Source organism: Lingula anatina, chromosome 1 (assembly GCF_051362555.1).
Source record: "Lingula anatina isolate TDL-2025a chromosome 1, LinAna3.0, whole genome shotgun sequence".
In the NCBI taxonomy this organism is placed as follows: Eukaryota; Metazoa; Brachiopoda; class Lingulata; order Lingulida; family Lingulidae; genus Lingula; species Lingula anatina.
Genome location: NC_141767.1, coordinates 66,596,953 through 66,619,670, shown reverse-complemented (window position 1 = coordinate 66,619,670; position 22,718 = coordinate 66,596,953). Strand labels below are relative to the sequence as shown.

The following is a 22,718-nucleotide window of genomic DNA, read 5'->3' as shown; positions in this document are numbered from 1 at the left end:
AAGAGGGGAGATATGGACATCAATCTTATTTCCTGTAAATGTTTTTAATATTAAGGATTCCCATCACTTTTTCTTGATAGTTTCCTCTTTCCTCTATTTCTTTTCGCTGCACTTTTATCTGTTGACTTCTCTTAAATGAAATGAATCAAATCTAAATAAAACAAATAACGGAGAGCAGATTCTTTGGTGAAATTATTTATCTGTCAAAAACCTTATAAAACGTTAAAACATTCTTTATGAATAACGACCCATGCAGTAGTGTAAAATATCCATTTTGTAGAAGGTTGCACAGGATTAAATTCTCTATGCAATAAACGATTATTTCCTAGTCTTTCATTAGCCTACCAGCACCTAATTGAGAAAATTTTGATTCACCCCAAGAAGTTATAACTTCTTGTTGACCCTGACACTGCAAACGAAAAAGTTCTTTAGTTTACTGGTGTCTCTTGAATATTTAGGCACTGTTGATGGCCCCAAAGATTGAAATTTGCTGAAACCGATGCTTTATCGCTATTGTTTAATGATTAACAATTGCTGCCTGAGAACGCTCTTGGGATGTATACTAGTAGACATAGACAAAGAATGGAATAGTTTTTAATATAAAGGTCACTTACAACCCAGTCATTAGGTAACACTGGACAACGAAACAAAGGGGCGACTACCAGTTGTAACTGCCATTGAATGAAATGTAAAAGGTGCGAAATCGGCCACCCCTTAATGCGATCATTAACCAGCAAACAAAGCGTTGTTTTGTAATCTCCACCGCCGACAAGCGGGATATCAAAAAAGAATGACAGTCTTTTTACTTCCACCATCCATCCCTAGGACGTACATGTACACATGAAAACAACATTGATTATTATTCTTGTTATAATACATGAAGTAAATTGAAAAAATTAAAACTTTGTTAATTTGGACTTACTTCATACATGATGTTATTGTGTTCACGACAAAGGCTAATCAAATGCCATTTACCCTTAATGATTTGTTTGGGCGAACTCTCCTCCACATCATTTGCACACGTATCAGTTAAAGATCTTCTTTTAAATAATCTATTTCGTAGTTGCAGTAAGCGAATGCAGTTATGTGACCGATCTGCACAAACACTTAGGCCCTTGCCGTTAGGCAAATTGGCACACTCCTAAGTCATTTTTGATAATTTTTTCTAATGCCCAATAAGAATTTTTGCATGGAATTAATTTTCCACCGCTCAGCTGGCATTCAGTAATATATCGCGAGGACATTGCACTAACCGATGAGAGGCTGTGGTTTAAGCTAGATACAACACTCCCACCGAGCTGTACCCGAAAATTACTCAACCTGTGGCTCGACAATACGCTCGTTATATTTCAAGTTCGGCTCTGCGACTTGTATCTATCACTTATTACAATGTCCAGGTAGCTTGCCCAGCTGTGGTTTTATATTATCGCTATTTAGGTTCCTTTCGAAACCAGCTTCGTTTCCAAGAAAACAACATACATGTACAGTGTTTTGGATGTTACTCACACGAAGACCTGGCACGGCTTTGTCGTTGGTAATTTCTTTTTATTGTTTAGTGCTATCTATACCCCTATCACTTAACCTGAGAAGTTTCCAAACGTAAGGACAAAGAGAAAAGTGTGATGTATCGAGACAAAAGGGAGATCGGTAGATACGTCCAAAATTAGGGAGACTTCTGCCAAGTTCGGAAGGGTTAATTGGTATGGGTCACAGACTGATCGCTCGAGAAATTCACCAAAACTACAAAAAAATCCTTCAAATGTATTAAATAGCAGAGGCCCATTCCCCTGATTGTAAGAAGCAAACAAAACAACGAGACGGCAGGTCGACATTCAGCCTAGAGCAAGGTGCAATACTGCCAAGTTGAAAGCTGTTAATGAAGTCGGATTATAGCGCGCATCAATTTACTTCCCGTCGCGCTTGGCGAGGACGAACTCCCGTCTCCAAGGGTCGCCCGTACAATAATTTACATATGCGCTCCTCCCCCTGTGCGCTTAGGCCCTGTATGAGTCCACGTCGCTATTGTTTGCTACCCGCACAGGCTTTTGTAGTTTATCAAAACAACCCATTGTCTCTCAGGGGGCGTGAGTACAGAGTTAATACGTACATGGAGTATACGCATACGGATTGTCGCGCGAATTATGAGCACAACCAGTATAGGAGCAGAACTTTCACAGATACAACATGGTGAAGAGAAGGTTATTGCTTATGGAAGTAAAATTATGTCATCTATACAGCGGCGTTATTGTACAACTAGAAAAGAGCTCTTGGCTGTTGTAAACTTCTGTAGACAATATAGACATTATTTGTTGGGAAGAAAGTTCAGAATCCGAACAGATCATCATAGTTTAGTATGGTTGTTGGGATTTAAAAACCCAGATGGTCAGTTAGCAAGATGGTTAGAAGAATTATCTCAGTATAATTTTACCATTGAACATAGACCAGGAAAGAAAAGAAGCATGGGAATGCAGACGCATTATCAAGAATACCTTTAGCTATGAAAGAGTGTGATTGCTATAAGGTGGGAGTGAAATTGAGTGATTTACCCTGTGGAGGATGTCATTATTTTCAGAGAGTGCATAAAAATTGGTCAAGGTTTGAGACTGATGTGAATGATGTAATTCCTCTGGGAAATAAATCAGATGACAATGTAGTTGAATCGAATGCAGTTGGTGATATGAAGAATGAAACAAATTGTGTAAAATTCAGTTCAGCTTTGATGTGTCAGAGGGCTGATACAAATGATAAAACTGACAAGAACGAAAGAGATGAATTATGCAATTGGTTGAAAGGATATGACTTGAAAAAATTGCAGAGAAAAGACGCAGATTTGAAAATAATCATAGGTTGGTTAGAGAATGGTGAACCGAAAGAGTCAGAGTTGTATTTGTGTAGTATGGCAGTGAAAGAATTGTGAATTGCAAAGAACAATTGATTCTTTTGAATGATGTGTTATATTACAAATGGGAAAAGAGAGAGGATAGAAATTTGTGTTTAATTGTACGAAAAGATTTGGTCAATGAAGTTTTATTTTTCTGTCATGATTCAAAAACAGCTGGTCATTTTGCTTATGAGAAAACTTTGCAAAAACTCAAACAATCATTCAAGTGGCATGGAATGAATAGAGATTGCAAATTGTATGTAAGTTCATGTGAACTTTGCAATAAAAACAAGCATAGTACTGTTCGACCAAAAGCCAAAATGAAATTACATCATGCAGGATTTCCTATGGAAAAGGTTCATTTAGATATACATGGACCGTTTACCCAAAGTGAATTTGGGAATTCTTATATTTTGGTTATGATAGATAAGTTTACTAAGTGGATAGAGTGTGTGGCATTGCCAAATCAGATAGCTGTATTAGTAGCAAAAGCATTTTAGTTACTTTTGGTTGTCCACAAGAGATATATACAGATCAAGGTTCAAATTTTCAAAGTAGTCTATTTAGAAATTTGTGTAGATTATTAGAAATCAAACAACTTAGAACAACTGGTTTTAGAGCAAGTGCTAATGGACAAGTTGAAAGATGCATGGGTATTTTTACACAGATGATTAGATGTAATGTAGAAGGGAATGTGAGATATTGGGATAGAGATTTACCTCAATTAGTTATGGCATTACATTCAACTGTGAATGCATCAACAGGGTTTACTCCTAACATGATGATGTTAGGGAGAGAAGTTTTTATGCCATTGCACTTACTAACAGGTTGTGTGAATGAAAATTTGATACCATATGAGACTCATGAATGGTTGAAAAACTTGAGTGAAAGCCTAAATAGGTCACATGAAATGGCTAGAGAAAATTGAAATGTGTTCAAAAACGTCAAAAACAATTGTACGATGCAAAGTTGAGAGAGAGTGAATATACCTGTGGTCAGAAGGTATATTTGAGGGATGAAAGTCATAAAAAGGGAGAAAGTAAGAAACTTAGACCCTTATATAAAGGACCATATAATGTTCTTAGAGCATCCCCACCTCTCTATACAATTAAAGATAAAAAAGGAAAAATCCAGGTGGTACATCATGACAGATTGAGAAAATTTGTTGAAAGAGAGAGTGATTTTCAGTTGAATGAACCACAATTGGTGGAACCAATTGTAAGAAGATCAAGATTTGGTAGACAAATTAAGATGCCATCTCATTTAAGAGATTTTGCTTTAGAATGATTATATCGATATATATTTTGTTTATTAGTTAATGCATAGTTGTATATAAATACTTCCTTAGTTTTCGGCAGTGCTGAAATAAAAGGAATTTAATTTTTTGTATTTTTTTTGTGTAGGTGATGGATGATACCAATCTTAATAATATTTTATTAGATTTAGAGATTGAATGGACCAGAGAATGGACTGAAAATCCTTCCTCTTTATTTAATATTGCCTTACAGAGTTTGATACCAAATTCACTCTATGAAGCGAGAACTTTAAACTACTTAGGCACTCTCTGGAAGGAGAACATTCTAACAGAAAAAGGAATGGAGTTCATGATTGACAATATTAATGATTATAGAAAAGAAATATCAAAAGAAGAAATGCTAAACATCATACTTTACCTCAGAGACAAAATATATGGATATTTAAAAAAAAATACATAATAAAGATATATATTTGATAAAGTATATTATAGTTTGTACTTCCTATTATATTTCAGGTGATTTGATCAAAACAACAGTCCAAGTTGGTATATGTTTTCTAAATATTTGTTTGAATTTTGTTGTTGAGCATGATGCATTGGACAGTGCATGAATGAGTTTATACCTACTTTTATATTTTTTAAATTATGGTTATTTTTATTTTTAAAAAATTGATTGAATGTTGCCTAACATTGTTGCACTGTTCAGACTAATACGTTGCAGTTTAATATGTTTTGCATGTAATTGGATTAGAAATTGTTGACTTAAGCAACCCCGGTTTCAACGTGCATGTAAAACAATGAATAATTTTTCAAGCATATATTGTCAAACTGGTTAAATTGTGACAACAGCAATGCCACTGTTTAAATTTAAAAAGATAGGCCTATAAATTAATTCTAAAAAAAGAGGATTTTCTCGAAATGAGGCCTTTGTAGGCCTACCTGCCCCTAAAAATATAAAATACCCAGTTCCCTCCTTTTTTTAAATAAATGTTATACTTTTTACATTTTTAGCTTCCTGGGTAAAAGCAAAGATACGGTCACTTCATATTAGTTACACCAAAGCAAAGAAGCCAAAGCCAAGTAGAAGTGCAAGGAAGGACATTTCCAAAAAAACGAGATGGCTTATAGAGAAATTACAATCTTTCGATCAGTATATCTCAATTAGGCAATCAATCTCTAATCTGGACGTAGACTCTCCCCTATGTATCTGTGAAAATAAAAACACAATTATATTATATGCCTGCACTATCAGCCGTTTCACAATCAGGGGTACAAAGTACAGTAGCAGGGGCGGATTTAGGCCGCCTTCTGGGTCTTCCGGAAGAAACTCAGATTTTCGAGTTTACATTGATGGGTACATAATTTTTTCTGTCGGAAGACGGTCAAAAATGGAGGATGGATCAATAAAGATAATTTGGAAGCCTGTCAGAAAATATGTCTGGATCCGCCGCTGAGTAGGGGCCATATTGAGTAATAAATGAACTCTGATGCATTAGTTTTATTTTGTAACTGATGAGTAGATAAACATCTTAACTATGAATCCCCAAATTTTTAGCACACAATATTAATTATTTTATGCCCATTCAGATTTGATTTGAGGGTACTGACACTACACATTTAAGTAACAGATGCTTTTATATTGTTGATTATAGGAATATGGACAGTATATACAAACATATCTCACTTTGTTGAAAAAATGCTTGAATATCAAAACAAATATATAACAATAGTACTTAACCAATAGGATACAAGTACATATGGGGGCCCAAATAGGTCAAAATACATGTAATTAATTTTTTGTTAGTAGGAAAATATTATAAGTACTACGTGAATAACTCATTATGCTAGGTGTCCTAATTATTTATTTGTACTCTAAGAATTACATTCACATACTTTATTTAAATATACATAGTCTTACAATAACTTTTTTGTTGTTTTCCTCTCATTTCAAACAAGATTTAATTTTTCGTGAGCACGAATTATTTTTTCCTTCTCTGGAATTAATTATTGCATCCCATATTACATCACGCGCTCCACTATACATGTAGTTTCCCATGAACCCTTGCGATCATCTGTCAAAAAGGCGGAGCAATGGACTGATGATGATCGAGATGAACTTCAAAAAATTGCAGAAACTGTCAAACATTGTTAACAGGCGAAGGACAACCTCTTCAAACTCCCTCTCTGAGCTTCAGGCGCGATTTCCGACTGTAGCAAGGACATCAACTGGAAGAAACTCATACTTTTCAAGTGCACATGCTCACCCTTCGCTGAGTCGAGGAAGTCATAGTTTACCGGTAAGACCAACACTGTACTCACGCAATACTGCAGGGCGACCATATGAGTCGGCTACTGTGTCTAAAGATGTTGTCGTTATAGAATACGGTAACAATAAAGTTCCATCCAATAGGGAAAGAGTTGAGCTTGAAAAATACAGAAGAATTATTTCTGGCTTTGAAATCAACAGAGATTGGACATCAACCCAGTTAGAGAAAGAACTATCTGCTCTTCTTAAAGGTGCTGAAATGGAAGGATTTGCATTTGAAATTATAAAAAAACTGTTCTGGAACACTTGTTAAACCGAATATTCCAGTTTCAAGAAAAATTGACTCAAAGCTCTTGATAAAATATATAGCTCCATCAGGCTATGTGTACATAAGGTTACTTGCGGACTTGCCTAGTATTGATAATGATGGTGATGATGATGATGATGATGGTGAACTTTTCTGTTAAATTTTTGGTACACTACTACCAAGTACAACACAATCAACAAATGCACCGTCCTCTTCTGCCAGTACAATTTTAAGCCCGCCGCACACAGAACAATTTTTCGCCGGCCGACAAAAGTTGGCCGATCGGTCGTCCTGGATGAGATCAGCGCACATACACGATAAGCTGTCGCAACAAAGCGCCGACTGGTGTGGTGAAAGTGACATAGTTATTATCTCGTCCGCGAGGTGGGGCGTTGATTCAAAATGGCTGCAATTTCACGCTCGAAGAGAAAAATGATTAAGAAAGCATTGATTGCCTACTTGCTATAAACGGCAGGCAAAGAAGCAAAGATCCTGTTGGGTAAAGACATGGCTGCGTCATGGTATTGAACAGGGGTCATATAATAACCTGGTTAAGGAGCTCAGCGATATCAGATGGCGCAACCATTGGCTGAAGATAATGATCAGCGTGACAAATTGTCGTAGGAAAGCGCACACACTACGGTACAACGTTTAAAAATCAAACATGTTTGATTCTCGCCCGACTAGTTGAAAAGTTGTCGTGGAAAAGCGCAGACAGGCCGATATTTTGTCGTAAGTGTGTCGGTCGACGAAAAATCGTTCTGTGTGCGGCGGGCTTTACTGATGATAAGTCGGCGGAGAGTGTTGTGAAGAAAGAGCCAGACGCCATGTAGAACCTTCGTGGACATCTAGTACGATGCCCATTTGATATTGATTCAATAATTCAAAAATTAAATGAGATTTATTGAAATTTAATTGAAATTCTATGAAGTTTCTAATACAAATGAGAGGTCATACGAGATTTCCGTTTTTGCGAGAGCACATGCGCACGATAGTCACCATCTCGAGTGACCAGCATTGCAACTCAGAAATTTGTTGCAATTATAATACCACTATACAACAAAAGAAATATAAATTCCTTATATGTTTCTCAGATAATATAAAAATTATCTAAGGTGTATTATAAAAATCAACCCATAAATATGGTTATGATTTTTTACATGATAACACAAGTTATCTTAGGTTCATTATAAATATCAACCCATAATTGTGGTTTTACATGTTTCTATGTAAACCAGGCACTCCTCCCCCTCCCCCTTTTTTGCTGTGGAATAGGGGAGGTGGGTGGGCGTATGACCTCTCATTTTTATTAGAAACTTCATAGAATTTCAATTAAATTTCAATAAATCTCATTTAATTTTTGAATTCTATTTCGTTTCTATACAAATGAGGTCATACGAGATTCCCGTTTTATGCGAGAGCACATGCGCACTTGCGCATATCTTCACAGTTCGAAGCTTGCTGGTCACAAGAGCAAGTTTAGCTCAAAATATAATACTACATAACTTTTCCAATTATTCAAACTGCTTTAGAAAATTCTTTCCCTTCAACAGGTTTATTGTAGTACTTAGCAAGCTTTGCTTGAAAATCATCAAGCTGCTTTTAAAAATATCATATACGGGAAATTATGCTGCTGACACTGCTGCAGCTTGGGTTGAATGAGCCTTAAATGATTCTTATACACATGCTTGGTGCATCAACATCCGAATCCATCTTGATATTGTATCTCTTGAAATGGATGAAAAAAGGCTTTCAATAACTAATATTTTTTTTTCTACTTTGCCATTTATTAATGGTTTTGTTCTTTTCAAATATTCTTTAACACATATCAATGTATGCAATCCCCTATTTAGGGGGTACCATAAAAATGTAAATGTTGTACCAACACCTGGTCTTGAACTGTTTCAAAGTTTCTTTGATTTTAAATAAAACAGTTTTTGTGAAGTTCTAACTCTCTGAACTTCAATAAATGCACAAAATCTTTTTGTGCAGATGTAAGAGACATGAGGATGATAAACTTCATTGAAAAAAATCTTTCAATGATAACTGTCTTACTGGTGACAGTTTTCTTAAGTAATGTTAATCAACTGATACATGTCAAACTTTCTGATATCTGGGTGCACTGGGTCAGTGTTAAAAACTCCTTTCAAGAACCATATAATCTAAGGATGTCTCCCAACCGTCAAAGCAACAATGCCAATAGTTGTTGATAATGCATATCTAGCAGTGTCTATAGCACTGTTATTTGAGCCATCTTCATAGAGATGTACTTAAAAGTCTAGCACATTGCTGTAGTTGGTCTATATTCAAAACGACCTTCACTTTATTTGAAAACATTCTCCACTTTTTAATATAGACTGAATAGTGGTTTTTTGCACATGCTTTAAATATGATTTCAATAGCTTTCTCTGTAATTCTATCTGACTTAACAGTTTTCCTGATACTTTGCATGCCAAAAATTTCATACAGTCTCCTATTGGGTGTGTCACCCCTTTCTGGTGAGAAAAGATGTTAATACTGTTGTTGCTGGCAGTAAAAGAATAGGAATATCTTCTAGTGAATATTTCCTTTAAATTAATTGAGCCATGCTTGCGTCAACCATAAAGGTATCACAACTTAAGCATCTGCCTGATCTTTCCCAAAACTTCTTGATTATCCTGAGCATCAGACTGAAAAGGAGGAATACATTCTCCTAAGATATCAAAAACATTGTTGTATTCAGTACCAGGTTCTGGTTTCCAAGCAGCAAATATTCCTCATTTGCTAATTGATCTTGATCTAATAAAATTTATATGTGGCATAGCTAATATATCTGTCACTTTTTAAATACATAATATTTAGTGACCATTCAGTTGTAATATTCACATTTCTTGATTCCTTATATGCCTTTACATTTTACATTCCAGGCAAATAATTAGCAGTAAGCCATATGTCATTTTCAATGTAATGTTTGTTTTTTTTCTATATTTGTGATACTATTTCATCACAAATTGATCACGAGGATTTCAAAACCTCACGTGTAATATATGCAACTGCAGTAGTATTATCATATCTTTCCTTCGATATTTTGAATTAAGGCATGTAACGCCATTTTATAACAAGCAATTCAAATGCATTGAAATTATCATGACAGAATAAAATTCTTCAGTAAAGAATCCACCAATTCTCATATTTCTTCATTCATCTAACCATGCTAAAGGAGTAGCATTCGATTGAATTTCAATCTGTGCATTGCCATGATTAATTTTACATGTTGCATATAAAAATATTTCTAGACCACCATTCTAGGTCTACTTCCTTTATCTGTAAAATCCATTACAGCTTCATAATCATCTTTATTTTCTTTTAATGCTTTAATTTTTCCTCTCTCTAGTTCCTATAATGCAACTGTCCATATCAGACTCATGCAAACATGACATCGATATTTTTCTAATATTTTTGCCGTGTCTCTAATAGATGCGTCATCTCTTGTTATAAAAACATCAATCTTTTCTTTATGAACTTCTTTCTTTTTGTTGGCAAGTTGCACAGTCATGTTTTCAGAATTTGTTTTCAAATCCCAAAATACAATTTCTTGAGTTGGGATTAATTATAATACAGACTTTTCTTCATAGATCAAAGCCCCACAAGTTTTGAAAAACTTGACAGTTTCTTTCACTGCCCAAAGACATTCATTTTCTGAACTATCTTGTATATAAATGTCATCTACGTATGATATCATAATATTCCTTTCCTTTTTAATGTTGCACATAATGGCTTTCATAAGTTTTAAATGCTCCAGAACATCTGAATAGCCACATTTAAGGGCAGAATGTATGATTTATTTCTCCACTCAATTCTGAGAAATTTCTGATGCTCTGTAAATTCTTAGCATATGATATGCATTTCTGAATCTATGCATGCCATGAACTCTTTATGACATATAAATTTAAACTGTCTTCAAAGTATCCATTTCAAACTTATGCTACTTCATAAACCTATTCAAAGGTTAAACATTAATATTATCCGTCTTGTGCCATCTTTTAGGCCTATAATATATATTGTATTGACAAATTTGTCCTCTTCATTATGTGTTTCAACAATGACAACATATGTAGACATGTTGAAACTTCTGTATCAATTAAATTTTCTTCAGATTCTTTGAATCTTATTTCTTTCAATGGTGTTGTCTGTTTTGGATGTAATCATCCATAAACGTCAATCTTAGACTTATAACAGTCTGTAACACCCAAGCATCAGAAGTTAACAATTCCCACTGGAATATTCTACTAGCAATGTTATGTTGAAGACATACTTTAAATTTCCCTTCAACACTTCTACATCCAATGATGCTGAATTATTTGTATCCTATTGCCTGTGAAAGGTCCTAATATGACCTCTATTAGTGCCATTTCTTTTGCACATCCATTGCTCTAAGGAAATATCTTCCCCTAGCTCACATGATAACTCTGCTTCCTCTGGGAGTCCCACAATATGATGGACCAGTGTCTTAGACACTTGATAATTCATTCTATTTTCATGTAACTGATTCTTTTTACTATTTCATCCCCACCAAACCTATTGGTACCTGGGATGGAATTTTCACATAAATGAATATGTATAGTTTATCTATGTGAGGTCTTAAAACCTCTTCCCTTCTTGAACAAAGTTTAAAGTTTGTGCAACTAAATGCTCGAATTGCATTCATAGCATCATAAAATAATTCTTCAAAATCTTCTTCCAGATTCTTTAGTATATGAATCTCATTTACTAATGAGTTTGTTTATTTCAAATGTCAAGGAGGAATCACCCTTTTAAATAAATGTTCACTCTGTGAAACCTTCAATCTTATGATTCAGCATCATGACAGATGCTAGGCCATTTTTCCCCCATTTATTATTATTGGTTTCAAACCTTCACAGTTAGAAGGAGTCAATTTTTCATCATTTTCCTGGTAAAATTCTTCCTCTAATTTATTTTCATTATTATCATTTATCTTACATGTATCATCTTCATGGGCAGCGTCTGCCATATCAACCAGATGACCTGAATTCTGCACTTCACTACTAGTAAATACTGATGTGTCATCAGAGATTTGCTCTTCACTACTAGTAAACACAGACGTGTCGTCAGATATTTTCTACTACTTGTAAACACTAACGTGTCGTCAGAGATTTGCTCTTCACTACTAGTAAACACAGACGTGTCGTCAGAGATTTACTCTTCACTACTAGTAAACACAGACGTGTCGTCAGAGATTTACTCTTCACTACTAGTAAACACAGACGTGTCGTCAGACATTTACTCTTCTTAATAAACATGAGAAGGATATTCATACCTGATTTTGTTTTTTAAAATCCTCCATTTGCTTCTAAATATTACGTTTCATATTCTTCAGTGAGCCAGTTATTTATTCTAATGCTGCACTGATTTTCCCACCACAGTCGTGGCATTATCGGTACTCGTTGACGCGCCATTTTCATTTCTCTCATAAACGTTATTCTGCGTCAATGTTTGATTCCGTGTTAGAAATTGTGATGCGTCACCACTTCTTTTGACTTCCCGTCAGAAGATTTTTGTGGCCCTGCGGCATTTTGTAACTTTTGGTCTATTTCCGACCTTATCAGCCATAGTATTCATAGAGTTTTGTGCCGCTCTCTGGCCTCACGTGCTGTGCTCGCTCGACAAGAAACCGGAAGTGAAGATATGCGCAAGTGCACATGTGCTCTCGCATAAAACAGGAATCTCGTATGACCTCATTTTTATAGAAACGAAATAGAATTAACTTAGCCAAAGGCCAAAACCTTGTTGATCCGGTGGAGGTCTTAAGATTTCTTCCAAGAACATATTGTTCAAGGAAGAAAGCTCAACATCATTTCCACAGAAGAATCAACTGAAGGGGAGACAAACTTTATTAATGTGGACAAAGACAGGGCTCTTTTGTCAACATTCAGTGAGCTGGAGTTTATAGAGAATTACAGGTTTACATTCAATGTGGGTTTTATGTTGTGGATCTTGGGGGACCATGTAGGGAAAGGATCAGACTAGTCAACAGAGAAATCAAAGAAAAGTACTTTGACCAAGGACTGCGATAGTACCTCTCTGAAGATTATTTTATGTTGGAATCATGATAGCACTAGCTATGCTGCTGAATGGTCAAATGCTAGCATTTATCAAGAAGGTGGTATTGAATGAAATCCTGACACCAATCCCAAGCAGCAATCAGTGTATTACAGAAATGAAAGCTGGCTTAAAAAAGCTTGGTATGCTGTCAGCTCTACAAAAGCTGCCTATGCTCCAATACCTGAGGCCTAACAATCAACATCCCCTTACAGTGCCAAAGTTACTGCAATTGCTAAAACCAAAATTCAGTGAGGAAGGCAGCAGTGCTCTGAAACACGAATAAGATGTTTATCAACAATTTGTTAGATTTGTGAGAGAAGTAGCCAGTGGTAGAAGGTGATGTAGAGATGAAAAATTAGAATTGAGCCATATTCTGATCTTCGTAACAGGTTCAGCTGAAGAATCTATTCTTTGTTTTGCTTTGAATCCATCAATAGAGTTTGTACAGCACGATGTTAACACAGGATTTACTCCCACAGCCCATATTCCGAGCTAACATTCTGAGCATCCCTGTGCCATCAAGTCAAACTCCTTTGCCAACTCAACAGAAATTGTTTGACATCTATGACCTTGCATTCTCACAGTCACATTTTGGTAAATTGGAATCCACTTTTTGGTCTGGGTTAAGTGTGAAAAGTGTCATTTCAGATTAACTATTTGGCACTAAATGCTACGAAGTATTTCACCCATTGAACTTGTGTACTGAAACGGCCTTCAAACTAATTAAAAGATACAATACAATACAATAAATTTTATTTCATGTCGGTTATAAATTGAATGGAAACATTAGCTTTACAGCTATTCTCCGACTGGGTAAGGACAAAAACATATTCACAATAATGCAATATTACACATGAAGTCTAGTAAGAGAGTAAAAGGAAAATCTTTCTACAAAGAGTATACAAAAACACATGAAATCTATTAAGATAGCAAATTAGGGAAAAAAAAGTTTTTTATGGGAAATGTGCAGAATGCTATACCTAAATCAATTGTGAAAAACAGACAATTCTACCTACAATGCCCACTGATACAGTTATATAAAATAATGTAAACATGTCGTATTATTACACAGTTTCACTAAAAGCATATAGGTTACACAGGCTACATCTGCATTTGGGTCCTTCCCAAAGCCTTAAAAGTGATTTAAACTCATTTGAATTGATGCTTTGCTTTTAAGTCATTTGAGATATCATTCCATATTTTTGGCCCAAGATATGACAAGGATTTTTTTGCCATATGTCACTGTGTTAAATCTGGGTCTTTTCTCCTCTAAGGTTGTAACTTGTTATTCTTTCCTGGAAAAGGTCGGAGATGTAGGAAGGTGCAAGTCCATATATAGCTTTGTAAACCTCAAGTGCAAGCATACGTAGCCTGTTCAAGTGCAGAGTGCTGAGGCCTGACATATTTAAAAGCTCGTCGTAACTGTTTATGTGGTTGTCGTAGACAAATATTAGACCCCTTTCCTGTATCTTTTCTAGTGTTTTCATATTTCCCTCACCACAAGTGTCATACTAACAGACAATAATTTAAGTTTGATAATGTAAAGTGTCTGAAAATGGCAAGCCGATTTGGGACATCTAGATGAGCTGAAAGCCTTTTCAGAGTGTTTAATTGACATGCTGTTTTTGAACATAATTCTGAGATGTGTTTGTTGAAAGTCAGTCTCGAGTCAAAGTAAACCCCAAAGAGCTTAACCCAAGGTTCTGGTTTCACCAATTTTCCATTGAAGGATAATTGCTCATCCTTATGGTTGACTCCTGTTTTGCCAATAAATAGATCCAAGATAATGAAGTGGAAGTGTCCCATTAAAGGATACCTTGGCTTTATTTTACTCATAAACAGCAAATGATAACTGTTCATAAGCACAAAACAATATGATACCATGACACTTCCATTTTAGGAATTGATTGACATCATATACTAAATGCATGTCAGATATCCAACACTCACATGATGTATTTCTCATCTTCAATGAAAGCAAGTGCTTTTTACTGATTCACTTACTGTATATTTTAAAGAGGTTGTCAACAATAAATCAAGACAAAGTACATATTGAGGAAAAATATCTTGTAATCCATTCCTGTAGTCCATGTCCATTCCTGTAGTCTATGCACCCTTGAGATTATGGCAACAAAGAATGCAAAAAGACAGAGAACTATTAACATCATACTTTTCACCTGAATATGGTGCTGTTCCATGGCAAGAAAAATTATTGGGACTTATTATTTATTTGTACTCTAAGAATTACATTCACATACTTAATTTAAATATACATAGTCTTACAACAACTTTTTTGTTTTCCTCTCATTTCGAACAAGATTTAATTTTTCGTGAGCACGGATTATTTTTTCCTTCTTTGGAATTATTGCATCTCATGGTGCATTGCACGCTCCAGTATACATGTAGTTTCCCATGAACCCTTGCGATCAACTTTCAAAATGGCGGAGGAATTGAATGTGAAAGTGTACTGGTGAAAGCGATTAAGAAAGATATCAAAAATGGTAAGAAAAATATCGCAAAACTGTCAGCATTGACAGGCGAAGGCCAACCTTTTCAAACTCACAAACTCTTATGACCATCTTTCAAAATGGTGGCCCAGAATCGAAGATGAGTTTTACGAATAAGAAATACAGGTTTTTGTCATTTTGTCATTTTCTACAGAACTAAAAAACTGTTACAAGACTTTTTTTAAATTCTGATTTCTAACTAACAGCTGAATCATGCAGTGAAGCTCGGCGTCAGCTAGTGGATGCCAATGGGACCTTGTCGCTTTTAGAAACTGATATTGAGATCCCAATCCGACTGGATTTCCAGCTAGCACAATTCAAGAACCACTTCAGAACTAAGGAGATGCATATCTCTTCTCATCCTCATGCTTAGAGTCACAAATGTGAGTACAGAGGAGGAAGGTAAATATAACCAAGATGCTGCTTACTCTGCTTCTTTAGTATCTTCACACAGTGGACCTGGTCGCAAGCCCTATTGCATCACTAAAGAACAGCAAGAACATTTGCGTGCATTATTCTTTCCTTGGCAAAAATAGCAGATATCCTTCAAGTGAGTGTTTCAACCATCCAAAGAAGACAAGAGAGTTTGGACTTAGTGATGAATTTGAGGGTTATTCAGATATAACAGATGATGAGCTGGATATGATATACGAAAGTGTCACAGGTGACTCAAATAAAGGTCCTGTTACCCCAAATATTGGCAGGAGGAGGTTCATTGGCGCACTTAGAAGTTGGGGAATTACATGTCCAAAGATGGAGAGTCACTGAGTGTTTACGGCGTTTAGATCCTGTTGGCACTAGCTTACGAGGGAGAATGACTATTCACCGTAGGAAATATTATGTTCCAATTCCAAACAGCCTTTGGCATATTGATTCTGGCCATAAACTGATATGATATAAGCTCACAATTCATGTTTGCATTGATGGCAAAACAAGATTGTTAATATATGCTTGTTGCTGCAATAACAATAAGGCAGATACAGTCCTGTCTTTTTCCAAAATGCTGTGAAAGAATGGGGTCTTCCATCATGTGTTCGTTGTGACTATGGCATGGAAAACTATGTTGGGCAATATATAATAGAAAACCGTGGTGAAGAAAGAGGAAGCATTATAACTGGATCATCTATGCACAACTCCAGAGTTGAGAGAGTGCATCGTTCTTGCTTTTTAATCAAGAATCTTTGAATCAATGGAAGATGAAGGAATTCTCAACATATTGGATGATGTCCATTTATATAGTCTTCATTATGTTTACATGCCTAGACTAAACAAGTCTTTGAAAGAGTATATTCAGCAAATGAATCATCACCCTGTTTCAACTGAAAAGAACCAGTCCCTTTTACAAATGTGGCAAAGAGGAATGTTAGAAAACATGCATTCAGGTCACACAGCAGTATTGCCAACAGAAATCAATGAATTTGACCCTGTGTACAGTTTTGTGCAGAGAAGATGACATTACGGATACGGATAAACGACCCTAATCTTACGTATCGCACATTTAACATAATTACAGGGTAAACACAATAGGCCACAATGCTTATCGTAAGTCAGCTGGGTTACGGGAAGTAAGTCGAGTTGGCCTCGTTTGAGGTGATGAGTGACAGCCTTAATTGCCACCTCTCCCTCTACTGATGCTGCTGAGCGACAGCGTAAATTGTCATCTCCCAAGTCCCAGCCGCTTATCTGATTATCTGCCCGACTGCACACAATCATTGTTCATCTATATGGGGCACGCTTTCATGGTATTCGTCCTTTAGATAGTATTTTAGATAGTATTTTCTTTCTTAACGATGTCTTGGTTCTCAAGGCTCAGTTACAATATAAAATATTACTCCTAAAATGGTTTCAATAGACGTTTTTGCTGCGTATATAGCACATAGTTACTTATTTTTTTGCTGTTAATTGTGTTGTAAATTTCAAATTTCCCCTGTGTTGTTGATTCTGAATGTTGAAAATAAAGGATCCATAACCCTAAGCCAAGGTCCCCACTACGTTTTGGACGCACGGTTTTCAGGTTACTAGCGTCCGGCTCGGACGAAGCGAGATCGCACGTAGCGGCTGTTGATCATGTCGAAAGTTTCTACGCGCTGTTTGCGTCCTCCAAAAGTCGCACTATGGTCGTGCTCCTCACGCACGAACTCCCACTTTTTCCCCATTTTTATGGCCGTAGGCCACACGTAGCAGCCCGTACGTTCGGTTGGGACCTAGGCTTAAGACGGCGTATTTTACGTTTTTCCTTGAGTCATCAATTTCATCTCAAATTATTACATTGAAATGCTCACACTATTATAAATTTTGAACATATAATTGATTGCAGTTTAGCCTGGCTTTGCCCCAACCTTTTAACCTTTTAACATCATTTTCGATCACGAAGAACAACAGGGACCGGGTAATCTATCCAAACACGTTTTTCTTTTTTCTTTTTTTTTTACTTTTAATTATAAAGCGGCGCGGAGTATTCGATTGGAGATTAAGACGTCGACAATAATATCCATTGACTCGTACGTCAAATTAAATCTTGTAGAAAGGGTTTTTAAAAGGTTTTTCTAAGAACATGGAGTCGACAAAAAGTACGGAGCTTAAGCAAGCATTTAAGGAAGATAATCAACGATCATGGTAACTGCGTGTAATCCACGTGCCCGGGTCCCTTAAGTTCTTATCGGACGCTTCAAAGAATTGCGGAGATGGAGATGATCTTATCGAAAATCTCAATCTACCTGTACTTTGGAGTTATTAATCTAACTTACGTGGCAGGTAAGCTCTGATTAAACGTGTCACCAAAATCTTTTGTTCGACTTAAAATGTCAAAGAAGTGCCACGTCTTACTTGTAATTTTGTCATCTTATGTGACATTTTGGCTTTACGGCTTATTTTGATTGTGGTGAAAATTTTTATCATTTTTACCGCAATTCATTTGTCAGAAGTAACCTTCATCGATAATTCATCTAGTTGCTGACCTAGCAAATCTGTTTTTATTGCACTTTTCTATTACTCACTGCCAGCATGGTTATATAATGTTTCCAAGGAATGTGACCGGCTACCATTACCAATAAATATGTTACAAAAATTGTTTTTTGAAATTTGCTTGGTTTGGTGCATGAAAGCTTGCTCTGCCAAATTATACATTACCGATACGGGCTGTCACCAGTACCTTCTGTTTTTTTTGTTTTTTTTTTCGAATTTATATCAGAATGTTCTATCTATCGCAATGAGTGAAATGTCTGGCATATATTCATATAGCAAATATTATTTTATGACATTATTCATACAACTTATTCAATACAGATTTAGTTCACGTGTATCTTGATGGAATGCTTTAAGCAAGCAGTTTTCTAATAACTTTATTTTAAATTAATGGTTTTATATTCCCATCCTTCTGCTGAAACGAGCAGTTTGCTTGTTGTTTCATGAATAAAATAATGAATAAAAATCTCTTCTCCATACAATGTTCTTCGTTTGATAATTATCCTTGTTGAACAGTGAACGAAAATAAAGGCAGTCTTAAGAAATATGTTGATGGAGAGATAGGAAGTAGGTGATTTTATCGGAACTCTCAATTTACCTGTACGTTGCAGTAATTAAACTGTTAGCTTACGTGGCAGCTCTGATTAAGAGTGTCACCTGAAAATCTTTTGTCCGACTTAAACTTTCAAGATGTGCAAAGTTTGATTTCAATCACGCTCCCTGCGGCAACTGCCAATACGAAACCAGCACCTGACAACAGTGAAATTATCATCCCAAGAGGAAATCTTGTAGCCCTATTTCTACAATTATTATTATCATCATTGAATAATAAGACTCTGCCCACCACCAATTAACTCAAACATTACAGAAAGAAGGTTCCGTTAAGATGTTATGTTGTTGGTGTGATCTGTAAGTTTGATGTTCATTACATAGGATTGGACGTTGCTTTAACAAATTAAAAAAACCCCACAACTCTTAAAATTAGACTGCGCTAAATAGGGTATCGACTAGTAAGCAAACAAAAATCAAGGAGGGAGGGATGTGCTAAAGAAACGGCATAATTACGGATTACTATTAGCACCTCTTTACTATCTAGAATTGTACACCATACTGACTCTTGTCAAAGCAGACACAGCCTCTAAATACTGTAATACAATTGATGTAGTGTTTACCCCCCCCCCCCCCCCCCCCTCACCCCCACTGATAATGACTGGCCTGTAATTGTGCGTTTAACAAAGGTAGTGGTACAGTGATATTCACGCCTTAAGCCTCTGGCGATAGTCAAGCAAGCAGAACAAGATATAAAACCAGGGACAGCGTTAACTTGAAAGGAACACTTTCAATTCAGGTTAATTTAAAGCTGATTCATGTTTGGAGATTCCCTAGCGATAATAACCACCAACTAACAAATTATGTGCAAGTTATATAAACATGTGGTCATAGGGTAAATGTATAAGCAATTCATATGCATTTCAACATTTTCTGAGGTTAAATAACCCTTTAAATGAAAGAGAGACAGAAAAAAAGGAAAATTGTCGTGAACGTGAAGCAAGTCTTTTGCTTCCTGGTTAAAAATGAACAGAAAACAACACCGATATTGAGGGCCTCACAATGGGTCAAGTTCAAGGACACTCGAACCCGGGGTCTATAAAAGGCGGTTCATTACACATTTTCACCAGTCTGTTGGTCTTGCCAACAGGCGAGGCTGCTGGAAAGACCAACAGCCTCAGTATAATCCAGTAACTAACCACCAGGCACTGGTGATATTGCATCACTTGCACTGCTCAATGAGGGTTACACCTTTTAAAAGAAAAATCGCATACAGAACTGCAGGTGAAGGTAAATGGGCATCCTTGCAGTCTGTGTTGTATTTATTTTGAGAATAGTTTGACAAATAATATAAATATAATTTATAAAAATATAAAGTAGGTAAAAAGAATAATGTAATTTTATTAACACAAAAAATTACATAAATTAACTTGTACAAATGTACGGTAAACCCCAAATCGTCCAGCTCCGACATGTTTAGACTTGCTTGGTCGGACATCCAGATTTCTGGTCCCCTCTTGAAATTAGAATTAAGACTAGCTGAATCATAGTTCTTAACCGTACCAAATGGCACCGTTCGCCCTGTAAAATACATTTTTTCAAATTATGCGCAATGCAGTCGCTAAGTTACATAAACGCGAGGTCATAGTATACCTGAAAGTGTATAAGTAATCCGTATGCAATTCAACTTTTTCTGGGGTAACATATTCCTTCAAATGAAAAAAAAAAGAAAGAAAAGCAAGAAGACTCATGTTCAATCCAGTGACCACACACCATGCAATGGTTTCTAGACATTGCGTCATTCGCTACCCAATGAGGGTTAATGCAGGTCAAAGGTCACTCCTAAAGCTATATAAGGCGGTGTAACACGTAGAATCACCAGTCTGTTGGCATGTCCAGCAGGCGCGAATCTGATGGCACATGCCCTCAGATTCAGAAAAATCCAGTGAGCACCAACCATGCAATGGTAACATTGCGTCACTCACACTATTCAGTGCGGGTTGGGCAGATTTTCTTTAATTTATTGTTTCTTAAACAATTTTCATTTTTGACAGAGGTCGGAGGGGGTGAAAAATATATTTCAAAATCATGACTTTTTGGTAACTCACTTTCAACACTACATTAGACAATGGTAAAAACTAAAACAGAGAAAAGCAATTTTTGGACAAAAACAGCAATTTCTTCTCAATATTTTATTTGTCTAAATAAATGTCAATTCTACGAATCATTCTTGTAAATTACAAAATAATAATAAAAAACATGCTTTTACGCTGCTGGTTCCCTCTTGAAACACTCCACACGTGACGCAAGTTGTGCAGTTGATATGTTCATTTCTGACAGAAAGCAGTCAATAAAATTGCCTAAAACATCTGTAACACTGACCGGACAGACCATTTTGCATAATAATTTTGGTCTCTACTTCACTATAAACTGAGCCACACAACAGTGGTCAAATTCCTGCTTAAATCAAGACGGCTACTCCAGCACACTTTCCCGCCATTTTGCATTAATTTGACACATGTAGTAGTACGTGTAGTGTAAAATATCAACGAAGTACTGATTGGCTTAAAAACCGGAAGCTAGAGGAAATGAACCAAGCGTTTACCTTGGCACAAATGGCCTTCGTTAAACTTGTAGGCAGTCATGTGACGTGAGAGTGCCGTGAAACTTATTAACTTATTAGTTTTCGCATTTATGTTATTCCGATTGAACAGTATGATTAGTCGGACGTCGGTGAAAAAAGGGAAATTATTTTTGGTTTAAATTTTATTTATTTATTTTTCTTTTTTGGCCATTTTAAAGTCGGCTCACTGACTCACTTAGTCAAAGTTATGCCTGGGTTGCATCACAGTTAGCGGGAAACTGGACCTGCACTATTATAGACCACAATACCGTGACATATCACCGACTCGTTGACAAAGGTATCATTTACAAGAAATCAGTAAATCAATGTGAATTACTCTTAAGCTTCCTATTCTAACCAGGGCAAAGGGTCGCGTCGCAGCGTAACAGAGGACGATTTAATAGCCCACAATTAAGCAAGATCATATATCACGCCTCTTTTCAAACATGATTGTGTTGCCGTAAGGCGAGAAACACCCCGCCGTCACCCTATTTGCATAAGCCCACCCCTTTTTACTCATCGCTGCATGTGTGTAAGATGTACGTAAGATGTGAGTAAGATGTACGTAAGTCGGCATTGTCCTTTAGCCTACGGATTTTCACACAATTCTTTTGTCCTCTTAAGGGGCGTACGTAAGACAACTTAATCGTTTTTGGAGTAAGCGTATCCGTAATGTCACCTTCTCTGCACAAAACTGTAGGTTGTATTGCAATCAATGAAATTACATCAAGCAGGATTTCCTATGGAAAAGGTTCATTTAGACATACTAGGACCATTTACACAAAGTGAATTTGGGAATTCTTATATTTTGGTTATTATAGATCAGTTTACTAAGTGGATACAATGTGTGGCTTTGCCAAATCAGACAGCTGAATTAGTAGCAAAAGCATTTTTTGAAAAATTCATACATGTAGTTACTTTTGGTTGTCCACAAGAGATATATACAGATCAAGGGTCAAATTTTCAAAGTAGCCTATTTAGAAATTTGTGTAGTTTTATTAGAAATCAAACAACTTAGAACAACTGGTTTTAGAGCAAATGCTAATGGACAAGTTGAAAGATGCATGGGTATTATTACATAGATGATTAGATGTAATGTAGGAAATGTGAGATATTGGGATAGAGATTTACCTCAATTAGTTATGGCATTACATTCAACTGTGAATACATCTACAGGGTTTACTCCAAACATGATAATCTTAGGGAGGGAAGTTTTTATGCCAATTACATTTACTAAGGGCCCCTTTACACTGGACGGCGTCCT

The 22,718-nt window shown here is 36.2% G+C and overlaps 1 protein-coding gene across 1 annotated transcript; it reads left to right on the top strand.

The window, feature by feature from the left end:
• Positions 1-2,141: 2,141 nt before the first annotated feature.
• Positions 2,142-15,444, top strand: LOC147764899 (uncharacterized). The gene is given in 7 exon segments (XM_087017517.1): positions 2,142-2,198; positions 2,441-2,521; positions 12,457-12,525; positions 12,527-12,689; positions 12,692-12,799; positions 12,802-13,271; positions 13,273-15,444. Coding segments are annotated over 7 exon segments (1,140 nt in total). The 3' UTR covers positions 13,465-15,444.
• The last annotated feature ends 7,274 nt before the right edge of the window (positions 15,445-22,718 follow it).